The 26,727-nt window shown below is 44.0% G+C and overlaps 1 protein-coding gene across 1 annotated transcript in view; it reads right to left on the reverse strand.

Moving 5' to 3' along the window:
* The window catches only part of mfsd4aa (major facilitator superfamily domain containing 4Aa), a 48,003-nt gene extending 25,537 nt beyond the window's left edge, over nt 1–22,466 (reverse strand). Inside the window, exons 1-6 of the mRNA XM_079157029.1 lie at nt 22,111–22,466; nt 17,326–17,524; nt 16,465–16,725; nt 15,476–15,611; nt 15,283–15,398; nt 14,792–14,965 (exon numbers count right to left, since the gene is read on the reverse strand). Of these exons, the coding sequence (XP_079013155.1) occupies nt 14,792–14,965; nt 15,283–15,398; nt 15,476–15,611; nt 16,465–16,725; nt 17,326–17,524; nt 22,111–22,343 (1,119 nt within the window). The 5' untranslated portion in view covers nt 22,344–22,466. The remainder of the gene's footprint in view (nt 1–14,791; nt 14,966–15,282; nt 15,399–15,475; nt 15,612–16,464; nt 16,726–17,325; nt 17,525–22,110) is intronic.
* Nucleotides 22,467–26,727: the final 4,261 nt, after the last annotated feature.

Below are 26,727 nucleotides of genomic sequence, written 5' to 3' on the forward strand. Positions count from 1 at the left end.
ATGTGGAAAAAATTGCCAGATATTTCAGGGAAAAGCAACTTTTCATGAACCATCAAGAGGCTCTTGCACTGTCGCTTAGCATCGGACTAGCTTAGCTCCAGCTTACAATAAAACAATGAAGTCTCCATACAGGCCTCAACCTCAAGTTGAGCACATAAGGAAAGCGACTGAATCACATTGCTGAGAGTCAACAACTCTAAACATCAAGGCAATTTGTTCCCATAACACAACTTCCAGCTGCCGAAACCCGGGATTGAACCAGGGACATTTAGATCTTCAGTCTAACGCTCTCCCAACTGAGCTATTTCGGCACAGAAAGGCTGCCTTGAGTGGCGCTAGGGGGAAATACAAAGCATCTGGAAAAAATTGCCAGGGTGAATCGCATCAGATTGCTGTGAATGAATGAAAATTGACAGACATTTCAGGAATGTCTGCTTTCTGCTTTCCTACTTTGTTGACTCGTTATAGTAAATGGTGTGTTCTGAACTTCAGGGACAACACTGAAGACTCCATACAGCACTCAACTTACTCTACCATATGCGAACAAAGAAACAATTAACAAGGCAATATGTCCCCAAAACACAACTTCCAGCTGCCGAAACCCGGGATTGAACCAGGGACATTTAGATCTTCAGTCTAACGCTCTCCCAACTGAGCTATTTCGGCACAGAAAGGCTGCCTGGAGTGGCGCTAGGGGGACATACAAAGCATCTGGAAAAAATTGCCAGGGTGAATCGCATCAGATTGCTGTGAATGAATGAAAATTGACAGACATTTCAGGAATGTCTGCTTTCATCTTTCCTATTTTGTTGACTAGTTATAGTAAATGGTGTGTTCTGAATTTGAAGGACAACACTGAAGACTCCATACAGCACTCAACTTACTCTACCATATGCGAACAAAGGAACAATTAACAAGGCAATATGTGCCCAAAACACAACTTCCAGCTGCCGAAACCCGGGATTGAACCAGGGACATTTAGATCTTCAGTCTAACGCTCTCCCAACTGAGCTATTTCGGCACAGAAAGGCTGCCTTGAGTGGCGCTAGGGGGACATACAAAGCATGTGGAAAAAATTGCCAGATATTTCAGGGAAAAGCAACTTTTCATGAACCATCAAGAGGCTCTTGCACTGTCGCTTAGCATCGGACTAGCTTAGCTCCAGCTTACAATAAAACAATAAAGTCTCCATACAGGCCTCAACCTCAAGTTGAGCACATAAGGAAAGCGACTGAATCACATTGCTGAGAGTCAACAACTCTAAACATCAAGGCAATTTGTTCCCATAACACAACTTCCAGCTGCCGAAACCCGGGATTGAACCAGGGACATTTAGATCTTCAGTCTAACGCTCTCCCAACTGAGCTATTTCGGCACAGAAAGGCTGCCTGGAGTGGCGCTAGGGGGAAATACAAAGCATCTGGAAAAAATTGCCAGGGTGAATCGCATCAGATTGCTGTGAATGAATGAAAATTGACAGACATTTCAGGAATGTCTGCTTTCTGCTTTCCTACTTTGTTGACTAGTTATAGTAAATGGTGTGTTCTGAACTTCAGGGACAACACTGAAGACTCCATACAGCACTCAACTTACTCTACCATATGCGAACAAAGGAACAATTAACAAGGCAATATGTCCCCAAAACACAACTTCCAGCTGCCGAAACCCGGGATTGAACCAGGGACATTTAGATCTTCAGTCTAACGCTCTCCCAACTGAGCTATTTCGGCACAGAAAGGCTGCCTGGAGTGGCGCTAGGGGGACATACAAAGCATCTGGAAAAAATTGCCAGATATTTCAGGGAAAAGCAACTTTTCATGAACCATCAAGAGGCTCTTGCACTGTCGCTTAGCATCGGACTAGCTTAGCTCCAGCTTACAATAAAACAATGAAGTCTCCATACAGGCCTCAACCTCAAGTTGAGCACATAAGGAAAGCGACTGAATCACATTGCTGAGAGTCAACAACTCTAAACATCAAGGCAATTTGTTCCCATAACACAACTTCCAGCTGCCGAAACCCGGGATTGAACCAGGGACATTTAGATCTTCAGTCTAACGCTCTCCCAACTGAGCTATTTCGGCACAGAAAGGCTGCCTTGAGTGGCGCTAGGGGGAAATACAAAGCATCTGGAAAAAATTGCCAGGGTGAATCGCATCAGATTGCTGTGAATGAATGAAAATTGACAGACATTTCAGGAATGTCTGCTTTCTGCTTTCCTACTTTGTTGACTAGTTGTAGTAAATGGTGTGTTCTGAACTTCAGGGACAACACTGAAGACTCCATACAGCACTCAACTTACTCTACCATATGCGAACAAAGGAACAATTAACAAGGCAATATGTCCCCAAAACACAACTTCCAGCTGCCGAAACCCGGGATTGAACCAGGGACATTTAGATCTTCAGTCTAACGCTCTCCCAACTGAGCTATTTCGGCACAGAAAGGCTGCCTTGAGTGGCGCTAGGGGGACATACAAAGCATGTGGAAAAAATTGCCAGATATTTCAGGGAAAAGCAACTTTTCATGAACCATCAAGAGGCTCTTGCACTGTCGCTTAGCATCGGACTAGCTTAGCTCCAGCTTACAATAAAACAATGAAGTCTCCATACAGGCCTCAACCTCAAGTTGAGCACATAAGGAAAGCGACTGAATCACATTGCTGAGAGTCAACAACTCTAAACATCAAGGCAATTTGTCCCCATAACACAACTTCCAGCTGCCGAAACCCGGGATTGAACCAGGGACATTTAGATCTTCAGTCTAACGCTCTCCCAACTGAGCTATTTCGGCACAGAAAGGCTGCCTTGAGTGGCGCTAGGGGGAAATACAAAGCATCTGGAAAAAATTGCCAGGGTGAATCGCATCAGATTGCTGTGAATGAATGAAAATTGACAGACATTTCAGGAATGTCTGCTTTCTGCTTTCCTACTTTGTTGACTCGTTATAGTAAATGGTGTGTTCTGAACTTCAGGGACAACACTGAAGACTCCATACAGCACTCAACTTACTCTACCATATGCGAACAAAGAAACAATTAACAAGGCAATATGTCCCCAAAACACAACTTCCAGCTGCCGAAACCCGGGATTGAACCAGGGACATTTAGATCTTCAGTCTAACGCTCTCCCAACTGAGCTATTTCGGCACAGAAAGGCTGCCTGGAGTGGCGCTAGGGGGACATACAAAGCATCTGGAAAAAATTGCCAGGGTGAATCGCATCAGATTGATGTGAATGAATGAAAATTGACAGACATTTCAGGAATGTCTGCTTTCATCTTTCCTATTTTGTTGACTAGTTATAGTAAATGGTGTGTTCTGAATTTGAGGGACAACACTGAAGACTCCATACAGCACTCAACTTACTCTACCATATGCGAACAAAGGAACAATTAACAAGGCAATATGTGCCCAAAACACAACTTCCAGCTGCCGAAACCCGGGATTGAACCAGGGACATTTAGATCTTCAGTCTAACGCTCTCCCAACTGAGGTATTTCGGCACAGAAAGGCTGCCTTGAGTGGCGCTAGGGGGACATACAAAGCATGTGGAAAAAATTGCCAGATATTTCAGGGAAAAGCAACTTTTCATGAACCATCAAGAGGCTCTTGCACTGTCGCTTAGCATCGGACTAGCTTAGCTCCAGCTTACAATAAAACAATGAAGTCTCCATACAGGCCTCAACCTCAAGTTGAGCACATAAGGAAAGCGACTGAATCACATTGCTGAGAGTCAACAACTCTAAACATCAAGGCAATTTGTTCCCATAACACAACTTCCAGCTGCCGAAACCCAGGATTGAACCAGGGACATTTAGATCTTCAGTCTAACGCTCTCCCAACTGAGCTATTTCGGCACAGAAAGGCTGCCTTGAGTGGCGCTAGGGGGAAATACAAAGCATCTGGAAAAAATTGCCAGGGTGAATCGCATCAGATTGCTGTGAATGAATGAAAATTGACAGACATTTCAGGAATGTCTGCTTTCTGCTTTCCTACTTTGTTGACTAGTTATAGTAAATGGTGTGTTCTGAACTTCAGGGACAACACTGAAGACTCCATACAGCACTCAACTTACTCTACCATATGCGAAAAAAAGGAACAATTAACAAGGCAATATGTGCCCAAAACACAACTTCCAGCTGCCGAAACCCGGGATTGAACCAGGGACATTTAGATCTTCAGTCTAACGCTCTCCCAACTGAGCTATTTCGGCACAGAAAGGCTGCCTGGAGTGGCGCTAGGGGGACATACAAAGCATCTGGAAAAAATTGCCAGGGTGAATCGCATCAGATTGCTGTGAATGAATGAAAATTGACAGACATTTCAGGAATGTCTGCTTTCATCTTTCCTATTTTGTTGACTAGTTATAGTAAATGGTGTGTTCTGAATTTGAGGGACAACACTGAAGACTCCATACAGCACTCAACTTACTCTACCATATGCGAACAAAGGAACAATTAACAAGGCAATATGTGCCCAAAACACAACTTCCAGCTGCCGAAACCCGGGATTGAACCAGGGACATTTAGATCTTCAGTCTAACGCTCTGCCAACTGAGCTATTTCGGCACAGAAAGGCTGCCTTGAGTGGCGCTAGGGGGACATACAAAGCATGTGGAAAAAATTGCCAGATATTTCAGGGAAAAGCAACTTTTCATGAACCATCAAGAGGCTCTTGCACTGTCGCTTAGCATCGGACTAGCTTAGCTCCAGCTTACAATAAAACAATGAAGTCTCCATACAGGCCTCAACCTCAATTTGAGCACATAAGGAAAGCGACTGAATCACATTGCTGAGAGTCAACAACTCTAAACATCAAGGCAATTTGTTCCCATAACACAACTTCCAGCTGCCGAAACCCGGGATTGAACCAGGGCCATTTAGATCTTCAGTCTAACGCTCTCCCAACTGAGCTATTTCGGCACAGAAAGGCTGCCTTGAGTGGCGCTAGGGGGAAATACAAAGCATCTGGAAAAAATTGCCAGGGTGAATCGCATCAGATTGCTGTGAATGAATGAAAATTGACAGACATTTCAGGAATGTCTGCTTTCTGCTTTCCTACTTTGTTGACTAGTTATAGTAAATGGTGTGTTCTGAACTTGAGGGACAACACTGAAGACTCCATACAGCACTCAACTTACTCTACCATATGCGAACAAAGGAACAATTAACAAGGCAATATGTCCCCAAAACACAACTTCCAGCTGCCGAAACCCGGGATTGAACCAGGGACATTTAGATCTTCAGTCTAACGCTCTCCCAACTGAGCTATTTCGGCACAGAAAGGCTGCCTGGAGTGGCGCTAGGGGGACATACAAAGCATGTGGAAAAAATTGCCAGATATTTCAGGGAAAAGCAACTTTTCATGAACCATCAAGAGGCTCTTGCACTGTCGCTTAGCATCGGACTAGCTTAGCTCCAGCTTACAATAAAACAATGAAGTCTCCATACAGGCCTCAACCTCAAGTTGAGCACATAAGGAAAGCGACTGAATCACATTGCTGAGAGTCAACAACTCTAAACATCAAGGCAATTTGTTCCCATAACACAACTTCCAGCTGCCGAAACCCGGGATTGAACCAGGGACATTTAGATCTTCAGTCTAACGCTCTCCCAACTGAGCTATTTCGGCACAGAAAGGCTGCCTGGAGTGGCGCTAGGGGGAAATACAAAGCATCTGGAAAAAATTGCCAGGGTGAATCGCATCAGATTGCTGTGAATGAATGAAAATTGACAGACATTTCAGGAATGTCTGCTTTCATCTTTCCTACTTTGTTGACTCGTTATAGTAAATGGTGTGTTCTGAACTTCAGGGACAACACTGAAGACTCCATACAGCACTCAACTTACTCTACCATATGCGAACAAAGGAACAATTAACAAGGCAATATGTCCCCAAAACACAACTTCCAGCTGCCGAAACCCGGGATTGAACCAGGGACATTTAGATCTTCAGTCTAACGCTCTCCCAACTGAGCTATTTCGGCACAGAAAGGCTGCCTTGAGTGGCGCTAGGGGGACATACAAAGCATGTGGAAAAAATTGCCAGATATTTCAGGGAAAAGCAACTTTTCATGAACCATCAAGAGGCTCTTGCACTGTCGCTTAGCATCGGACTAGCTTAGCTCCAGCTTACAATAAAACAATGAAGTCTCCATACAGGCCTCAACCTCAAGTTGAGCACATAAGGAAAGCGACTGAATCACATTGCTGAGAGTCAACAACTCTAAACATCAAGGCAATTTGTTCCCATAACACAACTTCCAGCTGCCGAAACCCGGGATTGAACCAGGGACATTTAGATCTTCAGTCTAACGCTCTCCCAACTGAGCTATTTCGGCACAGAAAGGCTGCCTGGAGTGGCGCTAGGGGGAAATACAAAGCATCTGGAAAAAATTGCCAGGGTGAATCGCATCAGATTGCTGTGAATGAATGAAAATTGACAGACATTTCAGGAATGTCTGCTTTCATCTTTCCTACTTTGTTGACTCGTTATAGTAAATGGTGTGTTCTGAACTTCAGGGACAACACTGAAGACTCCATACAGCACTCAACTTACTCTACCATATGCGAACAAAGGAACAATTAACAAGGCAATATGTCCCCAAAACACAACTTCCAGTTGCCGAAACCCGGGATTGAACCAGGGACATTTAGATCTTCAGTCTAACGCTCTCCCAACTGAGCTATTTCGGCACAGAAAGGCTGCCTGGAGTGGCGCTAGGGGGACATACAAAGCATGTGGAAAAAATTGCCAGATATTTCAGGGAAAAGCAACTTTTCATGAACCATCAAGAGGCTCTTGCACTGTCGCTTAGCATCGGACTAGCTTAGCTCCAGCTTAGCTCCAGCTTACAATAAAACAATGAAGTCTCCATACAGGCCTCAACCTCAAGTTGAGCACATAAGGAAAGCGACTGAATCACATTGCTGAGAGTCAACAACTCTAAACATCAAGGCAATTTGTCCCCATAACACAACTTCCAGCTGCCGAAACCCGGGATTGAACCAGGGACATTTAGATCTTCAGTCTAACGCTCTCCCAACTGAGCTATTTCGGCACAGAAAGGCTGCCTTGAGTGGCGCTAGGGGGAAATACAAAGCATCTGGAAAAAATTGCCAGGGTGAATCGCATCAGATTGCTGTGAATGAATGAAAATTGACAGACATTTCAGGAATGTCTGCTTTCTGCTTTCCTACTTTGTTGACTCGTTATAGTAAATGGTGTGTTCTGAACTTCAGGGACAACACTGAAGACTCCATACAGCACTCAACTTACTCTACCATATGCGAACAAAGAAACAATTAACAAGGCAATATGTCCCCAAAACACAACTTCCAGCTGCCGAAACCCGGGATTGAACCAGGGACATTTAGATCTTCAGTCTAACGCTCTCCCAACTGAGCTATTTCGGCACAGAAAGGCTGCCTGGAGTGGCGCTAGGGGGACATACAAAGCATCTGGAAAAAATTGCCAGGGTGAATCGCATCAGATTGCTGTGAATGAATGAAAATTGACAGACATTTCAGGAATGTCTGCTTTCATCTTTCCTATTTTGTTGACTAGTTATAGTAAATGGTGTGTTCTGAATTTGAGGGACAACACTGAAGACTCCATACAGCACTCAACTTACTCTACCATATGCGAACAAAGGAACAATTAACAAGGCAATATGTGCCCAAAACACAACTTCCAGCTGCCGAAACCCGGGATTGAACCAGGGACATTTAGATCTTCAGTCTAACGCTCTCCCAACTGAGCTATTTCGGCACAGAAAGGCTGCCTGGAGTGGCGCTAGGGGGACATACAAAGCATGTGGAAAAAATTGCCAGATATTTCAGGGAAAAGCAACTTTTCATGAACCATCAAGAGGCTCTTGCACTGTCGCTTAGCATCGGACTAGCTTAGCTCCAGCTTACAATAAAACAATGAAGTCTCCATACAGGCCTCAACCTCAAGTTGAGCACATAAGGAAAGCGACTGAATCACATTGCTGAGAGTCAACAACTCTAAACATCAAGGCAATTTGTTCCCATAACACAACTTCCAGCTGCCAAAACCCGGGATTGAACCAGGGACATTTAGATCTTCAGTCTAACGCTCTCCCAACTGAGCTATTTCGGCACAGAAAGGCTGCCTGGAGTGGCGCTAGGGGGACATACAAAGCATCTGGAAAAAATTGCCAGATATTTCAGGGAAAAGCAACTTTTCATGAACCATCAAGAGGCTCTTGCACTGTCGCTTAGCATCGGACTAGCTTAGCTCCAGCTTACAATAAAACACTGACGTCTCCATACAGGCCTCAACCTCAAGTTGAGCACATAAGGAAAGCGACTGAATCACATTGCTGAGAGTCAACAACTCTAAACATCAAGGCAATTTGTTCCCATAACACAACTTCCAGCTGCCGAAACCCGGGATTGAACCAGGGACATTTTGATCTTCAGTCTAACGCTCTCCCAACTGAGCTATTTCGGCACAGAAAGACTGCCTGGAGTGGCGCTAGGGGGAAATACAAAGCATCTGGAAAAAATTGCCAGGGTGAATCGCATCAGATTGCTGTGAATGAATGAAAATTGACAGACATTTCAGGAATGTCTGCTTTCATCTTTCCTACTTTGTTGACTAGTTATAGTAAATGGTGTGTTCTGAACTTCAGGGACAACACTGAAGACTCCATACAGCACTCAACTTACTCTACCATATGCGAACAAAGGAACAATTAACAAGGCAATATGTCCCCAAAACACAACTTCCAGCTGCCGAAACCCGGGATTGAACCAGGGACATTTAGATCTTCAGTCTAACGCTCTCCCAACTGAGCTATTTCGGCATAGAAAGGCTGCCTTGAGTGGCGCTAGGGGGAAATACAAAGCATCTGGAAAAAATTGCCAGATATTTCAGGGAAAAGCAACTTTCCATGAACCATCAAGAGGCTCTTGCACTGTCGCTTAGCATCGGACTAGCTTAGCTCCAGCTTACAATAAAACAATGAAGTCTCCATACAGGCCTCAACCTCAAGTTGAGCACATAAGGAAAGCGACTGAATCACATTGCTGAGAGTCAACAACTCTAAACATCAAGGCAATTTGTTCCCATAACACAACTTCCAGCTGCCGAAACCCGGGATTGAACCAGGGACATTTAGATCTTCAGTCTAACGCTCTCCCAACTGAGCTATTTCGGCACAGAAAGGCTGCCTGGAGTGGCGCTAGGGGGAAATACAAAGCATCTGGAAAAAATTGCCAGGGTGAATCGCATCAGATTGCTGTGAATGAATGAAAATTGACAGACATTTCAGGAATGTCTGCTTTCATCTTTCCTACTTTGTTGACTCGTTATAGTAAATGGTGTGTTCTGAACTTCAGGGACAACACTGAAGACTCCATACAGCACTCAACTTACTCTACCATATGCGAACAAAGGAACAATTAACAAGGCAATATGTCCCCAAAACACAACTTCCAGCTGCCGAAACCCGGGATTGAACCAGGGACATTTAGATCTTCAGTCTAACGCTCTCCCAACTGAGCTATTTCGGCACAGAAAGGCTGCCTGGAGTGGCGCTAGGGGGACATACAAAGCATCTGGAAAAAATTGCCAGATATTTCAGGGAAAAGCAACTTTCCATGAACCATCAAGAGGCTCTTGCACTGTCGCTTAGCATCGGACTAGCTTAGCTCCAGCTTACAATAAAACAATGAAGTCTCCATACAGGCCTCAACCTCAAGTTGAGCACATAAGGAAAGCGACTGAATCACATTGCTGAGAGTCAACAACTCTAAACATCAAGGCAATTTGTTCCCATAACACAACTTCCAGCTGCCGAAACCCGGGATTGAACCAGGGACATTTAGATCTTCAGTCTAACGCTCTCCCAACTGAGCTATTTCGGCACAGAAAGGCTGCCTTGAGTGGCGCTAGGGGGAAATACAAAGCATCTGGAAAAAATTGCCAGGGTGAATCGCATCAGATTGCTGTGAATGAATGAAAATTGACAGACATTTCAGGAATGTCTGCTTTCTGCTTTCCTACTTTGTTGACGAGTTATAGTAAATGGTGTGTTCTGAACTTCAGGGACAACACTGAAGACTCCATACAGCACTCAACTTACTCTACCATATGCGAACAAAGGAACAATTAACAAGGCAATATGTGCCCAAAACACAACTTCCAGCTGCCGAAACCCGGGATTGAACCAGGAGACATTTAGATCTTCAGTCTAACGCTCTCCCAACTGAGCTATTTCGGCACAGAAAGACTGCCTGGAGTGGCGCTAGGGGGACATACAAAGCATCTGGAAAAAATTGACAGATATTTCAGGGAAAAGCAACTTTTCATGAACCATCAAGAGGCTCTTGCACTGTCGCTTAGCATCGGACTAGCTTAGCTCCAGCTTACAATAAAACAATGCAGTCTCCATACAGGCCTCAACCTCAAGTTGAGCACATAAGGAAAGCGACTGAATCACATTGCTGAGAGTCAACAACTCTAAACATCAAGGCAATTTGTTCCCATAACACAACTTCCAGCTGCCGAAACCCGGGATTGAACCAGGGACATTTAGATCTTCAGTCTAACGCTCTCCCAACTGAGCTATTTCGGCACAGAAAGGCTGCCTGGAGTGGCGCTAGGGGGAAATACAAAGCATCTGGAAAAAATTGCCAGGGTGAATCGCATCAGATTGCTGTGAATGAATGAAAATTGACAGACATTTCAGGAATGTCTGCTTTCATCTTTCCTACTTTGTTGACTAGTTATAGTAAATGGTGTGTTCTGAACTTCAGGGACAACACTGAAGACTCCATACAGCACTCAACTTACTCTACCATATGCGAACAAAGGAACAATTAAAGCTGCGAGCAGCATTGGTCGGGCCCTCGCACGGTCACGCACGTCGAGGGTACTGGCAGGACTCTGGTTGACGCGGCCATGCATTTCCGTGACCATCAAACACTGCGTGCACGAGTTAGATTATATTTCCTGGGTCGACCAGCAGCGTAACAAGATCGTGTTGACAGGTGTCAAGCCTCAAATGTGTTGAGGGTACCTCCAATACAATCATAAATGTAAGCCTGTTAAGATCATCAAGAAAATGAATGTGCGTGAATGCGCTTCAGTGTTAGTAACATAACAGACTGTCAGTTTACTGGGATGGGGTTCAACTCCCTGTCCTGCTGATTGGATTTGGACTTACATGAAAGTTAAGAAAACAGTGTCATTTGCTTTCACTTGAACACTTTATGTTGGAGCCATAATGTGGTTTTGTTGTTTTCTTTTGTTTTTGAGGGTAACACAGGGTGAATTTGTGTGCAGTTCTGGCATGGACCAGTGGGTGGCACATTGCCCTGAAAGTGCATTTAGGTAAGTGCCTGGTAATGAGCCAGGTGTGTGTGTGGACGGGAAGCCAACAGTTTTTGACCGTCTTAGAACAACTAGACGTCTTAGAACAACTAGACGTCTTAGAACAACTAGACGTCTTAGAACAACTAGACGTCTTAGAACAACTAGTCATATCAAGGCAATTGTCGTGTCAATGTGGTGTCGCAGGTGATATATTATCCAGTCCAGTATCCTGTGTTTCTGTTATGGTGTTATGTAACCGGAATAAATGGATCAACGGATCGAAAGAAAGACAGCCCATTGGACAATGAAATGTTTGTGGAACACGCGTCCGAACAAGTTCTCCCGTTCACCCCCCAGTGGCATTTAGATAGAAAAAATGGATATTGGTTAAAGTCAGTACACTTTAATTTACCACTGTTTTCATTTTAAGCTCTTCTGTAACTTTAGATTGTAGTGTGAAGCATTCATTGTAATATTTAACCTGATTCTCATGTAGAAGCTCTGGACAGATCATTTATACTAATGTCGACTGACATGGTTTGAAAACCCACTGTTATCTAACTTTTGCTCCCCAAACATCTTAGTTTGCACATATTTAGATCAGAGAAGTCTTTTTCTCATGGTGTGCCCACAAACCCTTTTAATAAGTTCAGTGTTTGGGCAGCTGTAATTATAGAATCCTGCTTACGTCCGTGCTTATCAGTAGGTGGCGCTATGACTAGGAGTTAATATTGGCATGCAGAAGTCCTAAAGTCATGACAGTCAACAACCATGTCAAGTTTGGGACAGTTTTGACAAAGTACAGTTGAGTTACAACAGCTTGATGGATGATGGTGAACCATGTGAAATGGCTGCCACACCAAATCCATGTCTTTTGATGCAACCTAAAGCTTTTAGTAACTTTTAATCACTAAGGTCTTGAGATTGTTCTGACCAAATTCTAAGTTGATCTGATTAATTCCCGAGGAGGAGTTTGTTAAAGTAGAGCACCTGGAAATTGCACAAACGACACTAGAAATTCATACAAAATTCAAAATGGCTGACTTCTGGTTGGGTTTAGAGCTTAGAGCCCAAAGACCTTTTTTTAAGTCTACATGTGATACACCTGCTTCCCAATTTGTATACATCTAGGTGAGACGTACTGCGAGGGCTGCATCGTCGAAATATTGTAGGGGGCGCTATCGAGCCGACTTGCCACTCTGAAACATTAAAGTTACATCAGATAACTACATTCAGGGTTTTAAATGTGTGTGACAAGTTTCGTTATGTTTTGAGCATTTTTGGCCCCTCAAAAACACCTTCATTTTTCATGGCGAAGAATGCGTCGCCATGGCAACAGCTTTTCACGAAACAACAAGCTTTGAGTAACTTTTCATCACAAAGGTCTTTAGATTGTACTGACCAATCTTCAGTCTAACGCTCTCCCAACTGAGCTATTTCGGCACAGAAAGGCTGCCTGGAGTGGCGCTAGGGGGACATACAAAGCATCTGGAAAAAATTGCCAGATATTTCAGGGAAAAGCAACTTTCCATGAACCATCAAGAGGCTCTTGCACTGTCGCTTAGCATCGGACTAGCTTAGCTCCAGCTTACAATAAAACACTGAAGTCTCCATACAGGCCTCAACCTCAAGTTGAGCACATAAGGAAAGCGACTGAATCACATTGCTGAGAGTCAACAACTCTAAACATCAAGGCAATTTGTTCTCATAACACAACTTCCAGCTGCCGAAACCCGGGATTGAACCAGGGACATTTAGATCTTCAGTCTAACGCTCTCCCAACTGAGCTATTTCGGCACAGAAAGGCTGCCTTGAGTGGCGCTAGGGGGAAATACAAAGCATCTGGAAAAAATTGCCAGGGTGAATTGCATCAGATTGCTGTGAATGAATGAAAATTGACAGACATTTCAGGAATGTCTGCTTTCTGCTTTCCTACTTTGTTGACTAGTTATAGTAAATGGTGTGTTCTGAACTTGAGGGACAACACTGAAGACTCCATACAGCACCCAACTTACTCTACCATATGCGAACAAAGGAACAATTAACAAGGCAATATGTCCCCAAAACACAACTTCCAGCTGCCGAAACCCAGGATTGAACCAGGGACATTTAGATCTTCAGTCTAACGCTCTCCCAACTGAGCTATTTCTGCACAGAAAGGCTGCCTGGAGTGGCGCTAGGGGGACATACAAAGCATCTGGAAAAAATTGCCAGATATTTCAGGGAAAAGCAACTTTCCATGAACCATCAAGAGGCTCTTGCACTGTCGCTTAGCATCGGACTAGCTTAGCTCCAGCTTACAATAAAACACTGAAGTCTCCATACAGGCCTCAACCTCAAGTTGAGCACATAAGGAAAGCGACTGAATCACATTGCTGAGAGTCAACAACTCTAAACTTCAAGGCAATTTGTCCCCATAACACAACTTCCAGCTGCCGAAACCCGGGATTGAACCAGGGACATTTAGATCTTCAGTCTGTCATCATCCAAAGGAGCAAACGTAGGCATACTTTAACATTGTAAGGTTATTTTGCAAATCATTTCTTTTTTTTGTTTGTTGTTTTGTAGATGAAATGACCATCTTTGTCTTTTTGTCATGGTCATTTGGTTTCCTCGACATAGTTTGTGGCCCAAACTAGTGAGAGAACATGAAAAGGAGCGGCACGTCCATCCATGTCAGTGACATTTACAGTGATGCAACCACTCAGGTTTGGCACCCACAGCAGCAACAAGAGCACACTTTGCACTTATTTCTACTTTCTCAACCTAGCAGTGAGTGAGACTGCTGACATCCTATTAACATGACACTGATAGCTTGTCTGGCTTCTAAAATATGCCCTCTGAAATGTCATGTTTTCTATACAGTTGTGTTTTCTGAAATGTTGCTCTCAGTCCATCTGATCTCAGCAATAAAAAACACATTGAAATTCTCAAAGCAAACAGTCGCAGCAAAGCTTCCTGTGTTCATTCCATCATTTAAAGGTACACTTTGACTTACAGACCACTAGAGGGCAGAGCTCTGTAACAGTTGGTGCTGGAATTGAGTGGACGTAAGCCACTTACAACTACATTTACTTGTCGATGTATTCAAAGACTCAAAACTCAGTAGATGATCCTAGACTGTTGCTCTTAGTGCCGAGATCAAGTGTTGAGCATGTCAAAGAAGTGTAGTTTGGCCTAAACATCCTGTTGTTTGAATCACTCCTTAATCATCCTCTGAAAGATTCTGTCATGTGCACTCCCACCCAGTTCAAATATGTGGTTAGAACTATCATACAACAGCTGTGCATGAGCTCTTTTGCATATACTTGAAATTACTGTGTGACACACAATTCCTCGTTGGGAAAAAAACGTTGGCCCTTTTGAGCTCTATTCTTTCTGCACTGTGATATCAACTACTGTATTCACTTCATGGTGGAGTTGTCCTTTAAGTACATGTTCATACCAGACTGAAGGTGAGCAGCCTGGGTGATGTGTATCTGTAGGACAGGTAGATGAAAGCCAGTCTTCCTACTGTGATGGAGGCCCAGAATGAACTGTCCAGATAGCCAGCTGTCTTATGACCCATCAGCAGAGGAGGGGACACTGCGTAGGTGTAGACGAAGCCAGCGTAAGAACCCTGCAGCACAACAAACACAGCTGGAGGTTAGCGCGGAGCAGAGGTTTTCAAGTCTGACAATGTCGGCCAGAGATTAAGAGGAGTTCAGTTTTTAACATTCAAATTGCAGCAATCGAGTGCTATTCCAACTAAATGTGCCAAATCAGCAGCCCAACTACAAAAACTACTCTCCCCTTGTTTTTAGAACACCACAATGCACCATTTGACCTCACACAGTATCTATGCCTTACTCCTCTCCCTCTGCGCCCACAGTACGCCCTGCTATAGTGTTAAGTGTTTGTGTTTTTTATGTGTGTTGTGTAGGCTGGAAGTCTCACTATAATTCCATCAGTGATGAAGAGGATGGCCCCACCCACTGCATAGAGAATGAAGAAAGAGGCAGGGCGGCCCTGGAGTTGGGCAGGGTTACAGCAACCAAACAAACTCCCATGACCTGGACAGAGAGGGATACTGAGGTGGGTCTTTTCATTGGAATGTGGTGGATCACAAGCACACATATACACGCATTACCTTGACCACTGTCACCGGTGGGGCTGGGGCTGGTGCTGGACAGAGAGTCTCTGTCGATCAGACGTTGACTGTTGTCGGAGCAAGGCAGCAGTCTCTCGTGGTATATCAAAGCGAGCACTGCTGCTGGCACTGGGAGCTGCCAGGATACACACACACACACACACGCACACACACACGCACACACACACGCACACACACAAAGAGGCAAATTGTTAACCAAGTTAACAGTCAACACTTCCTGTCAGTTGATTCAAATTGTGACCCTGCCGTCATAAAAGAAGAATACACGCCTGCTTATCTCGCCCTCTGCTTGAAACAGATCCAGTTCAAACAGAAGGACGCAGAGGTTATTTTTACTGAGGTGAGAGCTTAACGCTCTATCTGAGAGGTAATATCCAGGCCAATGGCCATCTGAAAAAAATACCAAAAAGAATACCAAAACTGAAAAATAAGACATGTTTAGTGGCTCTGATTAGCAGCAGCATTGTTAAGAAATTTCATTTTAGTATTTTTTTCCATTATGGTCATTGCCTCATGTAATTGTGCAAACACTGTATGGAAAATCTTGTCATGGGATGCCTAAATAGTATGCTTTTGCTCTACGATTATATGGCTGAGTTTTGGTATTTCACGTTGGCCTCCAGGTCCAAGAAGCCACCTGTATGTGGCATTAAGATAGGCTGTGTCCCTAGTTGTAACAAAATGTAATCATCCATTAGTTGCGAAACCTGGAAAACTGGACAGAGAAACCATTAGTAATTCTCAGCAAAAAACCCTCTTCATGTCAGGATGCTGCATGTCACGAGTAATCTTTACTCTTAGTCAAATCACGCAGCTACACCTGGTTTCACATCTAGCCTGCCAACCAGCAGCTACAAGAGTCATTTACCCATTCACAGGTAATACACATTTGAGGCAAATTTATACTTATACTAGCATATTACTGTGTCATCAATCACATGACACATGTAATACTGACAAGAACTCACATTGATGAGAGCCATGATCCAGAAAGCGTACGACACCCGGGTAACGACTATACCATCGATGTGCAGAGGATACTGGGAGATGTTGCCTATCGCCACTCCGTGCCCGGCCAGGCTGCTGCGGAGGTGCTCTAGGTCTGAGGGAGAGGACGAGGACGAGTTGGCGGTCCAGTTGGCACCCAGGACACAGCTGTCCTCTGCCAGAAAAGGATTGGCCACCAGGGGGCTGACCAGAGCTCCCAGGCCTATGAAGAAATGCAAGGCCTGCGGGAGCGAGACGTGGACATAGATCGCCTTATGATTACACCGTCAGCTTTATTATAGTATTTGGACAGTGACACCATTTTTGTTTCTCTGGCTCTGTACATTAGTGTATGCTTTCAGTTCAGACATTAGGGGAATATAATTACAACCATTTGTATACATAGACCCCACATTTCAGGGTACCAAAACTAATTGGACGAATTAACATAATATTGAATAAGTTCTTCATATTTAATACTTTGTTGCAAAATACTTTGCTGTAAATGACTGACTTAAGCCCGGAGCCCATGGTGCAAAACAGATGAGGGGGCTGAGACTGAACCAACAGTCAACCAACTCAACATGCTAAAAAAAACGCTATAGAGGTCATGTAACCTCTGTGATTAGTGCAGGTTTAACTTTCTGTAGTTTCTTTTCGTCATCATCAAGTAAATTAACCAGAAGGAACTAAAAATATGTTACTGTATAATGCACATACACACGCGCAGACAGTGACATCCTCGGATACTTTCTCTTGAGCGGTACAGAACACACACACACACACACACACACACACACACACACACACACACACCCCTTCCCTCGCTCCCCTCTTCTGACCTGCAGGAAGATGGCGGAGTCCTTCTGGTACAGCTTCACCAGCTGCAGGTTGGCAACCGTGTCAATCACCCCCATGGCTAAGCCAGCAATCGCCATGGCGACAGAGAGCAGTAGCACATGGTAACACAGGGGTATGACGGCAAACACGAGCGAGATGATGAGAGTGCAGGAGAAGAGGGCTAGGAGCGAGGACGAGAGTCTGGAGGAGACAAAAAGAGAAGACAACCCCCACAGCAGTAGGCAGCATATTCAGACTGTTACTCAGAGGAGCGTTACTTCACTAGTTTTAGTTGGAATGATGTATCTTTTACTTACAAGCCATATTCTTGTTGTCAGTGATTATGTTTTCCAATACTGTAACTCAAAGCAGGCTGACTAAAACAGGGACTTTCCAGCTTGTTATTGTCGCTGCAGTTAAGTCACCTTGATGGTCTGCTGCCCCATTATCTGGTATTTACCACACCTCCACGTTATCTTCACCTTGTATTCTCCTTTCCTGCCAACTTTCCGCTCTCCTTTTGACCTTGTCCCAAACTTTTAGTTTGTCCGGGACATTTCACCCAGAGCCCGGTGATTGAAGGGCGCAAAAACATGAAGTGTGTGGATGTAGTCAGTAGCAGTAATCATCAGAGGTCTGCTGGTCCACCGCTTCGGTCCAGACTACAATATCTCAACAGCTATTAGCTATGTCCCAATTCAGGGTCTGCATCCTTCGGAGGCTGCATTCGTAGACCGGTTACGTCACAGCGCTGCGACTAGGCTGTCCCATTTCGCATTTTTGTTGAAGACTCCTTCGAATGCAGCCGACGAATGCGGCCTTCAGACCCCAGATTTGAAGGATACATCTGATGTATCCTTCGCGGCCCAGCACATCCCGAGATGCATTGCGTGCCGGTGAAGATTTTATTTGAACAAACATGGCGGCGACTGATGCGAGAGCTGGAGAAGCGGCAGTATTCACTTTTAAATGTAAGTATTGGGTTTCAACTCACTCGAATGTCACCGATACTAATGTTGAAGCAAAATAAGAGATCGTATAACATCACATGTGTGTTAAAATGTTCCGTTAAGTTACGTGACGTTGGTAACTGACAAGCTAACTAACGTTAGCCGCTGCGCTTTTACCGGCAGCTCGTCTTCCTGCATCCGACCGTAGTTAAGCCTTAAAGTAACTTTTAATAACTTCCCTTTCAAACCTCAGAGGTTGAATGATATCTTACTGATGTTATGCTTTTACAGATGATTTATACTTCATATAATGTACATAAACGGACCAACGTGAGCTCAGGTAGACAAGTAGTGAACCTGAAATGAGAGACAGCGAGATCCTCCTTGTCGCACTGGCACCCCAGTGGCAGGTCTGTGGCAGGTGTCGGAACTGTGGCAGGCGAGCGGTACTGTTCGGCACCTGAGCGGCACTAGTTCGGCAGCTGCTGAGCTGAGCGGGCAGAGTGGGCGGAGCCACATTTCCTGAGAACACCCATTGTTGTTACGAGAGCTCAGCTGCCATAACTCACTTTTATGATTTTAGTTGAGTCAAGGAGCCACCCGTTCTCTGTAAACATCCTGAGAGTAACCACGTTGTACTTTTTTGTTTCTCATTCATTTTATTTAAGTATGATTTTGCTGGTTTTGCAACAAAAGGGAACATAATACACTCATTTAAAAGTATATATATAAAAACGTTTTAAAATGAAAACCCATAAAATCTCCAATCCAAAAATACTGAAATCTTCGTTCTTCCTCTGCTTATATGTAGGTGTCAGTAGCAGCCACAAGCTGCCAGTGCCAATAGTTGTCACAGGTGGTTACTCTCAGGATGTTTACAGAGAACGGGTGGCTCCTTGACTCAACTAAAATCAACAATGGGTGTTCTCAGGAAATGTGGCTCTGCCCGCTCAGCTCGGCAGCTGCCGAACTAGTGCCGCTCGGGTGCCGAACAGTGCCGCTCGCCTGCCACAGTTGTGGCACCTGACTGACACAGTTCCGACACCTGCCACAGACTTGCCACTGGGGTGCCAGTGCCACAAGGAGGATCTCGGCCCTACACCCTGAAATATCACTTTAAGTCCGGTAACGTTAAGATGAATTACACGAATACACTGAAGTTGAGTATTTAGTTAATTCTGTTCTTGTTGTGTTACAGAGAGCAGGAGCTGAGGGGAGAACGATGGACAAACATTCTGCAACCGTAGCTTTGAATGAAGACATTAGTCCGTTTATAATATCTGCATTTGACCATCCAGTACTTCAGGTTACTGTTACATTAGCGCTCATCATTATAAAGCTTCACTAATAACACAACCAGTAGATCTTCTCATCTGTTAATGTTGCTGTCACAGAGATGACAGTTGTGATGTCACCTTTTTATTTAATTAATTGAAATTGAAATAAGACATCCATGTAAAGGATTTCTGTGTGAATGTGTGTATATTCTGCTGTGTAAATTATAAAAAGTATGTGTTACTGCAAGTTAATAAACACGTTTGCTGACATTTGTTTTGCTGCTGTTAATGTTAACTGTCTTGATTGATTTCCTCTGCCTTAGGATTGCAATATATATATATATATATATATATATATATATATATATATATATATATATATATATATATATATGAATGAAATAAAGTAACAGATAAATACATTTAATTACAAGAACTATAACTGATTGAAAATGTGTTATTTAGCATAGTAACTGATTTAATTAACTGATTAATTTAGAAAAACAATATTATGAAAAAGATCTATGAATTAATTATTGAATAACTGATTAAACACTAAACTAAAACCTTTCCAGTATATATACTGAAAAAGTGTTTAGTTTAATGTATTTACATGTATATCTATATATAATCCTGCTGAGCAGGGATTATATATATATATATATACTATAAATATATACACACACTATAAATGTGTATATATGTATGTATATACATATATATACTATAAATATATATATACAGTATATATATAATCCTGTTGAGCAGGGATTTTAGGCGACGGGAGCAGCAAGAGGGGGCGGGGCGGGAACAGCTGTTGACGCAAACAGGAAGTCCTCTGTAGCGTAGGCCGTCTCATTTCGTAGACCGCACGGTCCAGCCTACGCGGTCCTCAAAGGACGCAGCCCACGTAGACCGCGAAGGCTGGGTCCTCCGAAGGATGCAGCCCCTGAATTGGGACATAGCTATTGCATGGATTGCCATGACATTTTGTACATACATTCATTATCGCCAGAGACTGAATCCTACAGACTTGGTCCAGCCTTTCCTTTTTGAATTATTATCCCGTGAAATATCTTAACATCTACTGGACAGAGCAGACTGGCACAACATTTGGTAGAGACATTCATGGTCCCCAGATGATGAATCCTACTTTCTAACTTCTCTTCGAGTGCTACCATTAGGTTGACGGATTTTATTTTGAGTGATTATGTCTCAACAGCCTTAGACTGCCTTGTAATTTACCAAAGTATTTGGTACAATCAAGATAAGGAGATGATTTTTCTCTCCTGAGAGTCCAATAGTCTATCTAACAGAGCATGTTGATGGCAGAAATACCTGACCTCAGCCATGTCCCTGTCCACGTCACACACTCACATTAGCGGTTGACTGGGTCGTCAATGTGTGAGGTGAGGCACAGACCTGGAACAACCAGTGAGTCATTTGAATGTTGTGAATTTGCCAGTCAAATGTAGAATACAGTCTAACCTTCAAAGTGAAAAGGCTCAAAGTGGTCATTGAAATACTTCAAAGCCATACAGTGTGTCAATCAGATCCAGTATTCAACCCCAAGGTCAGGGCTGTTTTCATGTGTCCAACCAAACTTTACATTTTTTTAAAGCAGAAAATGTCATGTTTTCAATTAGATTTTCTTTCACTTTTATCTTTATAATATGTTATGCTCTAGATCAGTGGTTCTCAACCTTTTTTCAGTGATGTACCCCCTGTGAAAGTACCCCCTAACCAGCGCAAAGCATTTTTGGTTGAAAAAAACATCATCAGTGTCTGATTTATTAAACTGTCAACACTGAAGATTACATTGTTTAAGATAATGAAATTAAAAAGCCTACTTCTTTGGTGTCCCACAGACACCATTGCGTTGTGCGAACAAATAATACAAATGATTGCTAAATCAACCTATTTTTCCCTTTAAATATATATTAAAACTTAAAAAGTTATTGAAGTGTCTTTGCTACAAACTGGGCTTGCACTTTTGGAGGTGACAAAACAGAAATGACCATAGAGAATTGTTATTACACCAAATAAGAAGATAGCTCATGTCTTGTATGTTATGCTGTGTATGGACACATATACCGTATATTCCTTTTGTCTTCCAAACATTGTCGTTCACAGACACAGAAATGTACAGTATGCTCTCCTGTTACTCCCCGTTGGATACAATCTGTTATAAACTCTAATAACAGAAATCCAACTTTACTTATTATTATATAAAAACAATCACATATTGATCGCATAAAGCATATTGAAAATATTAGTATTCAGCCGGCTGGGGTCTCTGAGACCCTAAAACATTCCTTCAGTATGAAATAAGAAGTTCTCATAAAATGAGGATAAGTCATGAAGTAGCCCATCAAGGTGATTAAACAATGTTAGGTGTGTGTGTTGAGCTGTTAGACACACTATCTCAACTACAAAGTCCCTGTACCACACACACACACAATTAGTCTTAATAGGAATACTATGGGAATATTACAATCCATTAGATTTGATATGTAAACGGTGGAGTAGGCACTGTCGGACCGCAGGACATCCCACTCACGTCTTCTTGCAGAGTCCTCCCAGGCTGGTGCCCACCAGCAGGAAGAACTGCTGGGAGAAGAAGACCCAGGTGATCTGCTGCAGCGTGGACTGGGTCTGACACCTCAGGTCCAGGATGGTGGGTCCCAGGAAGGCGATGCACAGGCCGAAGCTGAAGAACGCACTCCAGTAGGTGAGAGTTTGCCGCCAGTGGCGCTTGAACAGCGACCAGATCCGCTCGTCCAGCAGCGTCATGTCGGTCCTCTTCAGAGGCGGTCGGGCTCCAGCTGCCAGCCGCTCATTTACACCGAGGAGTTATATCAGACGGAACGACACCAACTGCCAACGAAGAAAGAGAGTCTCATGAGAGCCTCAGTCCCGGTGTGCGAGTTTAACTGGTTTTGAATTAACTGGTTTATGGTCGAGTGCGTAAAGCAGACGTGTGGTAGGAGTGGCCTCTCAGGACCCACGTAGAATAAACAGGAAATAAACATTTCTGTCGTTTCTCCTCTCTTTCACGTAGTTTCTACGGTTTCTTTTGAAAGAATATAAACGGAACACTTTGTTGGAATATGTACTACTCGTTAACGAGGCTGTGGTTGAGATTCCGAGGACGCATGACGAGGACCAGAGTGAATGACAGAGTTGATGGTAGGTGTCGATGCCTGTCAAATACTCACGTCAATAAATCCTTTAAGAAACGCTCTGTTGTCCGTCTTATATTTGTATCATATATCGTTACTAATCTGATGTCAAGTCGATGTGAGACCTGTCTGTGCATTCATGCAGCCTGAGTTAAACATACTGAGCTCAAACACCGCGTACAGATGACTGTCAGCTGTGGGGAACTGTGATCCACCCAGATTAAGTTGTGATTCAACTTCTGTAGGCTATCTCACAACGCGTATGTTTTATGTTAAAGACTACGGACATTCATGTTATGTTAACGATACTCTACACTGTGCAGCACACATTAATCTAGATTAGACATGACTGGTAACTGTCGTTTTGTTACTAGAGGGACCGAACGTGAATAACTACACGCAGGGGTTAGTGTGTCTGTTGAAACATTACGATGGAGAGGCTTGTTGCAGCATTAATTTAGGATTTCGACAGCATTACCACGACCAATTATCCATCTTCATTACGAAAATAAGATTTGTTGTACGAAAATAAGATTTGTTGTCTGATGACATAAAATTCGTAGAAATATGGACTTTACAGGAGTCGATCCTTTGACTCTGACTGACCCTTAATGAGGAATTGACATCTGACCTACCACTGAGCCACGGAGCGAAGATAACATGTCATAGCATTCATCGTGCAACATTAGTAAATGCTTCACAATAATGAAATCGTAATTTGAGCAGATTACGTATATAGTAACCTTGGTAAATATTAATATATCTACAATATAGTCTAGTGGCTAGCTGTCTTTTCGCCTTGCATCATTTAGACGAGACCCACCGAAATCAAATACGTAATTGCATAGGTAAGATGTCCCTATGGTGAGCTACGTGCACTAACGTTAATGTGACAGAAGGATACACAGTTCATGATGAGTGGCGACACTTAATGTGAATGTTACATGATGAGTGCTGTGACGTGTTATCTTCGAATCTCAACCACAGCCTCGTTAACGAGTAGTACATATTCCAACAAAGTGTTCCGTTTATATTCTTTCAAAAGAAACCGTAGAAACTACGTGAAAGAGAGGAGAAACGACAGAAATGTTTATTTCCTGTTTATTCTACGTGGGTCCTGAGAGGCCACTCCTACCACACATCTGCTTTACGCACTCGACCATAAACCAGTTAATTCAAAACCAGTTAAACTCGCACACCGGGCACTCTCCAGTTTAATGCCAGTTGTTCTTTTGACGGACGCGGCGCTGATTGGCTGATGTCCCGAAGGTACCGCCCACTGTCCGACTGTTTTCAGATCAGTTTCAGAATTCTGCATGACGTCTTCCAAGTAGAAGTAGCAATACAACAATGTACAAATACTTTGAAGTAGAGAAGCATCATCAGCCTGTTGTCTTTATATTGACATAACTTTATTTATACATCATGCAGAGACAAACTGAGAAAACCAGTTCAGAGTGCTGATGTGAGGCTTTCACCTTTGTCTGTAGACCATGAAAATATATATAAGAATTTTAAAACAGTAAATTATTAATATTTTCAGTTATTTAAATAAAAAGCATACATTTCAATAAAAAAGGCTATCTGTAACAATGTGTATCTTTCATATTTTATAAACTGATCAAATGTTCTGTTTGTAAAATCTTGATATAAGTATCTAAGTTAATAATTGTAGTGGAGTAAACGTGGCATGAAATGGAATAACTCAAGTAAAGTACAAGCAGCTCAAAATTGTGCTTCAATAAAACTTTTCTTTTTGACTTTCCATTATTTCTCTTTTACCATCGTTGCATCATGAAGACAATTATTAGTAAAATATGCAAGAGTTCAAAAGCTCTAACTCTTTTTTTAATTTTGAAGACCTCCAAGTCAACTCACTCCTAGTCTCACCCAGTTGTACGCCTCAACCTGAGAACGACTGATAATGACATACCAGATCTTAGGTCACACTCATGTTAGCAGAAATATAGAACCCAATCCCATACATGCCTTAAAAGTGATCATTACATTCTTAAAATCTAAAACATACATGCAACCAACCACTGATCTGAAGTCTGACAGCATCCGGCTGTGAGATATGGGTAATGTGTTTGTAGTGTATGAGGTGTTTGTAGTGGCCATTTTGAAGTGGGATGCAGAGACTTGATAAAAGTCTGCCCATTTAACGTCACCTGTTAAATGCTTGAGTGTGAGAGGCTGCAAGGGCTGGAAATGGTCACGTTACCATGACATCGTCATAAAATATGATGTACAATTTATTTTATACTTATTACTCCCTGATTTAAACTTCAAACTTAAACTTTAACTTTAAACTTAAACTTCTCTTACCTCACAAGATGAGAAGTAACTTCAGATAATATTTTACTCATTTTTGTCAAAACAGCTTCAATGGGAAAATGAAATATTTCATGAATAAATAAATACTGGGAGCTATGTTGTCCGGGGCAGTAGCGCCTGGCAGGGTCTCCCAAGGCAAACAGGTCTCAAGGGAGAGCCCAGACAGACGGTTCAAAATAACCCTGATGATAAGCAGCCTACGGTCTTCAGCCACCTCGCCGGACCAGGGAAACCAGGGCACCCTCCCGGAGCCAGACCCAGGAGGGGAGCTCGTCGGCGAGCGTCTGGTGGCCGGGCCTTAGCCCACGGGGCCCGGTCGGGCTCAGCCCGAAGAAACAACATGGAGCAGCCACCCTGTGGACCCACCACCCGCAGGGACAAGCATCGGGGTCGGGTGCAATGCAGACCGGGCAGCGGGTCAGGCCGGAGGCCTGGACGAGCCGATCACCGGCAGCATAGACTAGCTCTAGGGACGTGGAACGTCACCTCGCTAGCGGGGAAAGAGCCGAAGCTGGTGCAGGAGGTGGAGCGATACCAGCTAGATATAGTTGGACTCACCTCCACACACAGCACTGGCTCTGGAACCAAGCTCCTGGAGAGGGGTTGGACTTTGTCCTTTTCTGGAGTTGCCCAAGGTGAGAGGCGCCGGGCAGGAGTGGAGATACTCACGAGCCCCCGGCTGACCGCCGCTGTGTTGGAGTTCTCACCGGAGAACGACAGGGTCGCCTCCATGCGCCTACAGGTTGCGGGGAGCAAGGCTCTGACTGTGGTTTGTGCTTATGCACCAAATAGCAGTTCGGAGTATACGGCCTTCTTGGAGTCGTTGGGAGGGGTCCTCGAAAGGGCGCCACCTGCCGACTCCATAGTTCTCCTGGGGGACTTCAACGCTCACGTGGGCAATGACGGAGAAACCTGGCGGGGGGTGATTGGGAGGAACGGCTTGCCCGGTCTGAACCCGAGTGGTGTCTCGTTATTGGACTTCTGTGCTAGCCATGGTTTGGCCATAACGAACACCATGTTCGAACATAAGGTGGCTCATAAGTGTACCTGGTACCTTAGGACGGAGATCAATGATCGACTTTGTAATCGTATCATCTGATCTGTGGCCATATGTCTTGGACACTTGGGTGAAGAGAGGAGCAGAGCTGTCAACTGATCACCACCTGGTGGTGAGTTGGATCAGATGGCGGGGGAACCGGTTGGAAAGACCCGGCAAGCCCAAATGTATAGTGAGGGTAAACTGGGAACGTCTGGTGGAGGACCCTGTCCGGGAGGTCTTCAACTCCCACCTCCGGAAGAACTTCTCACACATCCCGAGGGAGGTTGGGAACATGGAATCCGAATGGACCATGTTCAAAGCCTCTATTGTGGCCTCTATTGCCGCTAGGAGCTGTGGCCAGAAGGTCATCGGTGCCTGTCGTGGCGGCAACCCGAGAACCCGGTGGTGGACACCGGAGGTGAGGATAGTCGTCAAGCTGAAGAAGGAGGCCTTCAGGGCCTGTCTGGCCCAGGGGTCTCCTGAAGCAGCTGAGAGGTACCGGCAGGCCAGAAGGGCTGCAGCTGCAGGTGTCGCGGGTGCAAAAACTCGGGCATGGGAGGAGTTCGGGGAGGCCATGGAGAAGGACTTTCGGTTGGCCTCAAGGAGGTTCTGGCAAACC

Source organism: Pholis gunnellus, assembly GCF_910591455.1.
Source record: "Pholis gunnellus genome assembly, chromosome: 3".
NCBI lineage: Eukaryota > Metazoa > Chordata > Actinopteri > Perciformes > Pholidae > Pholis > Pholis gunnellus.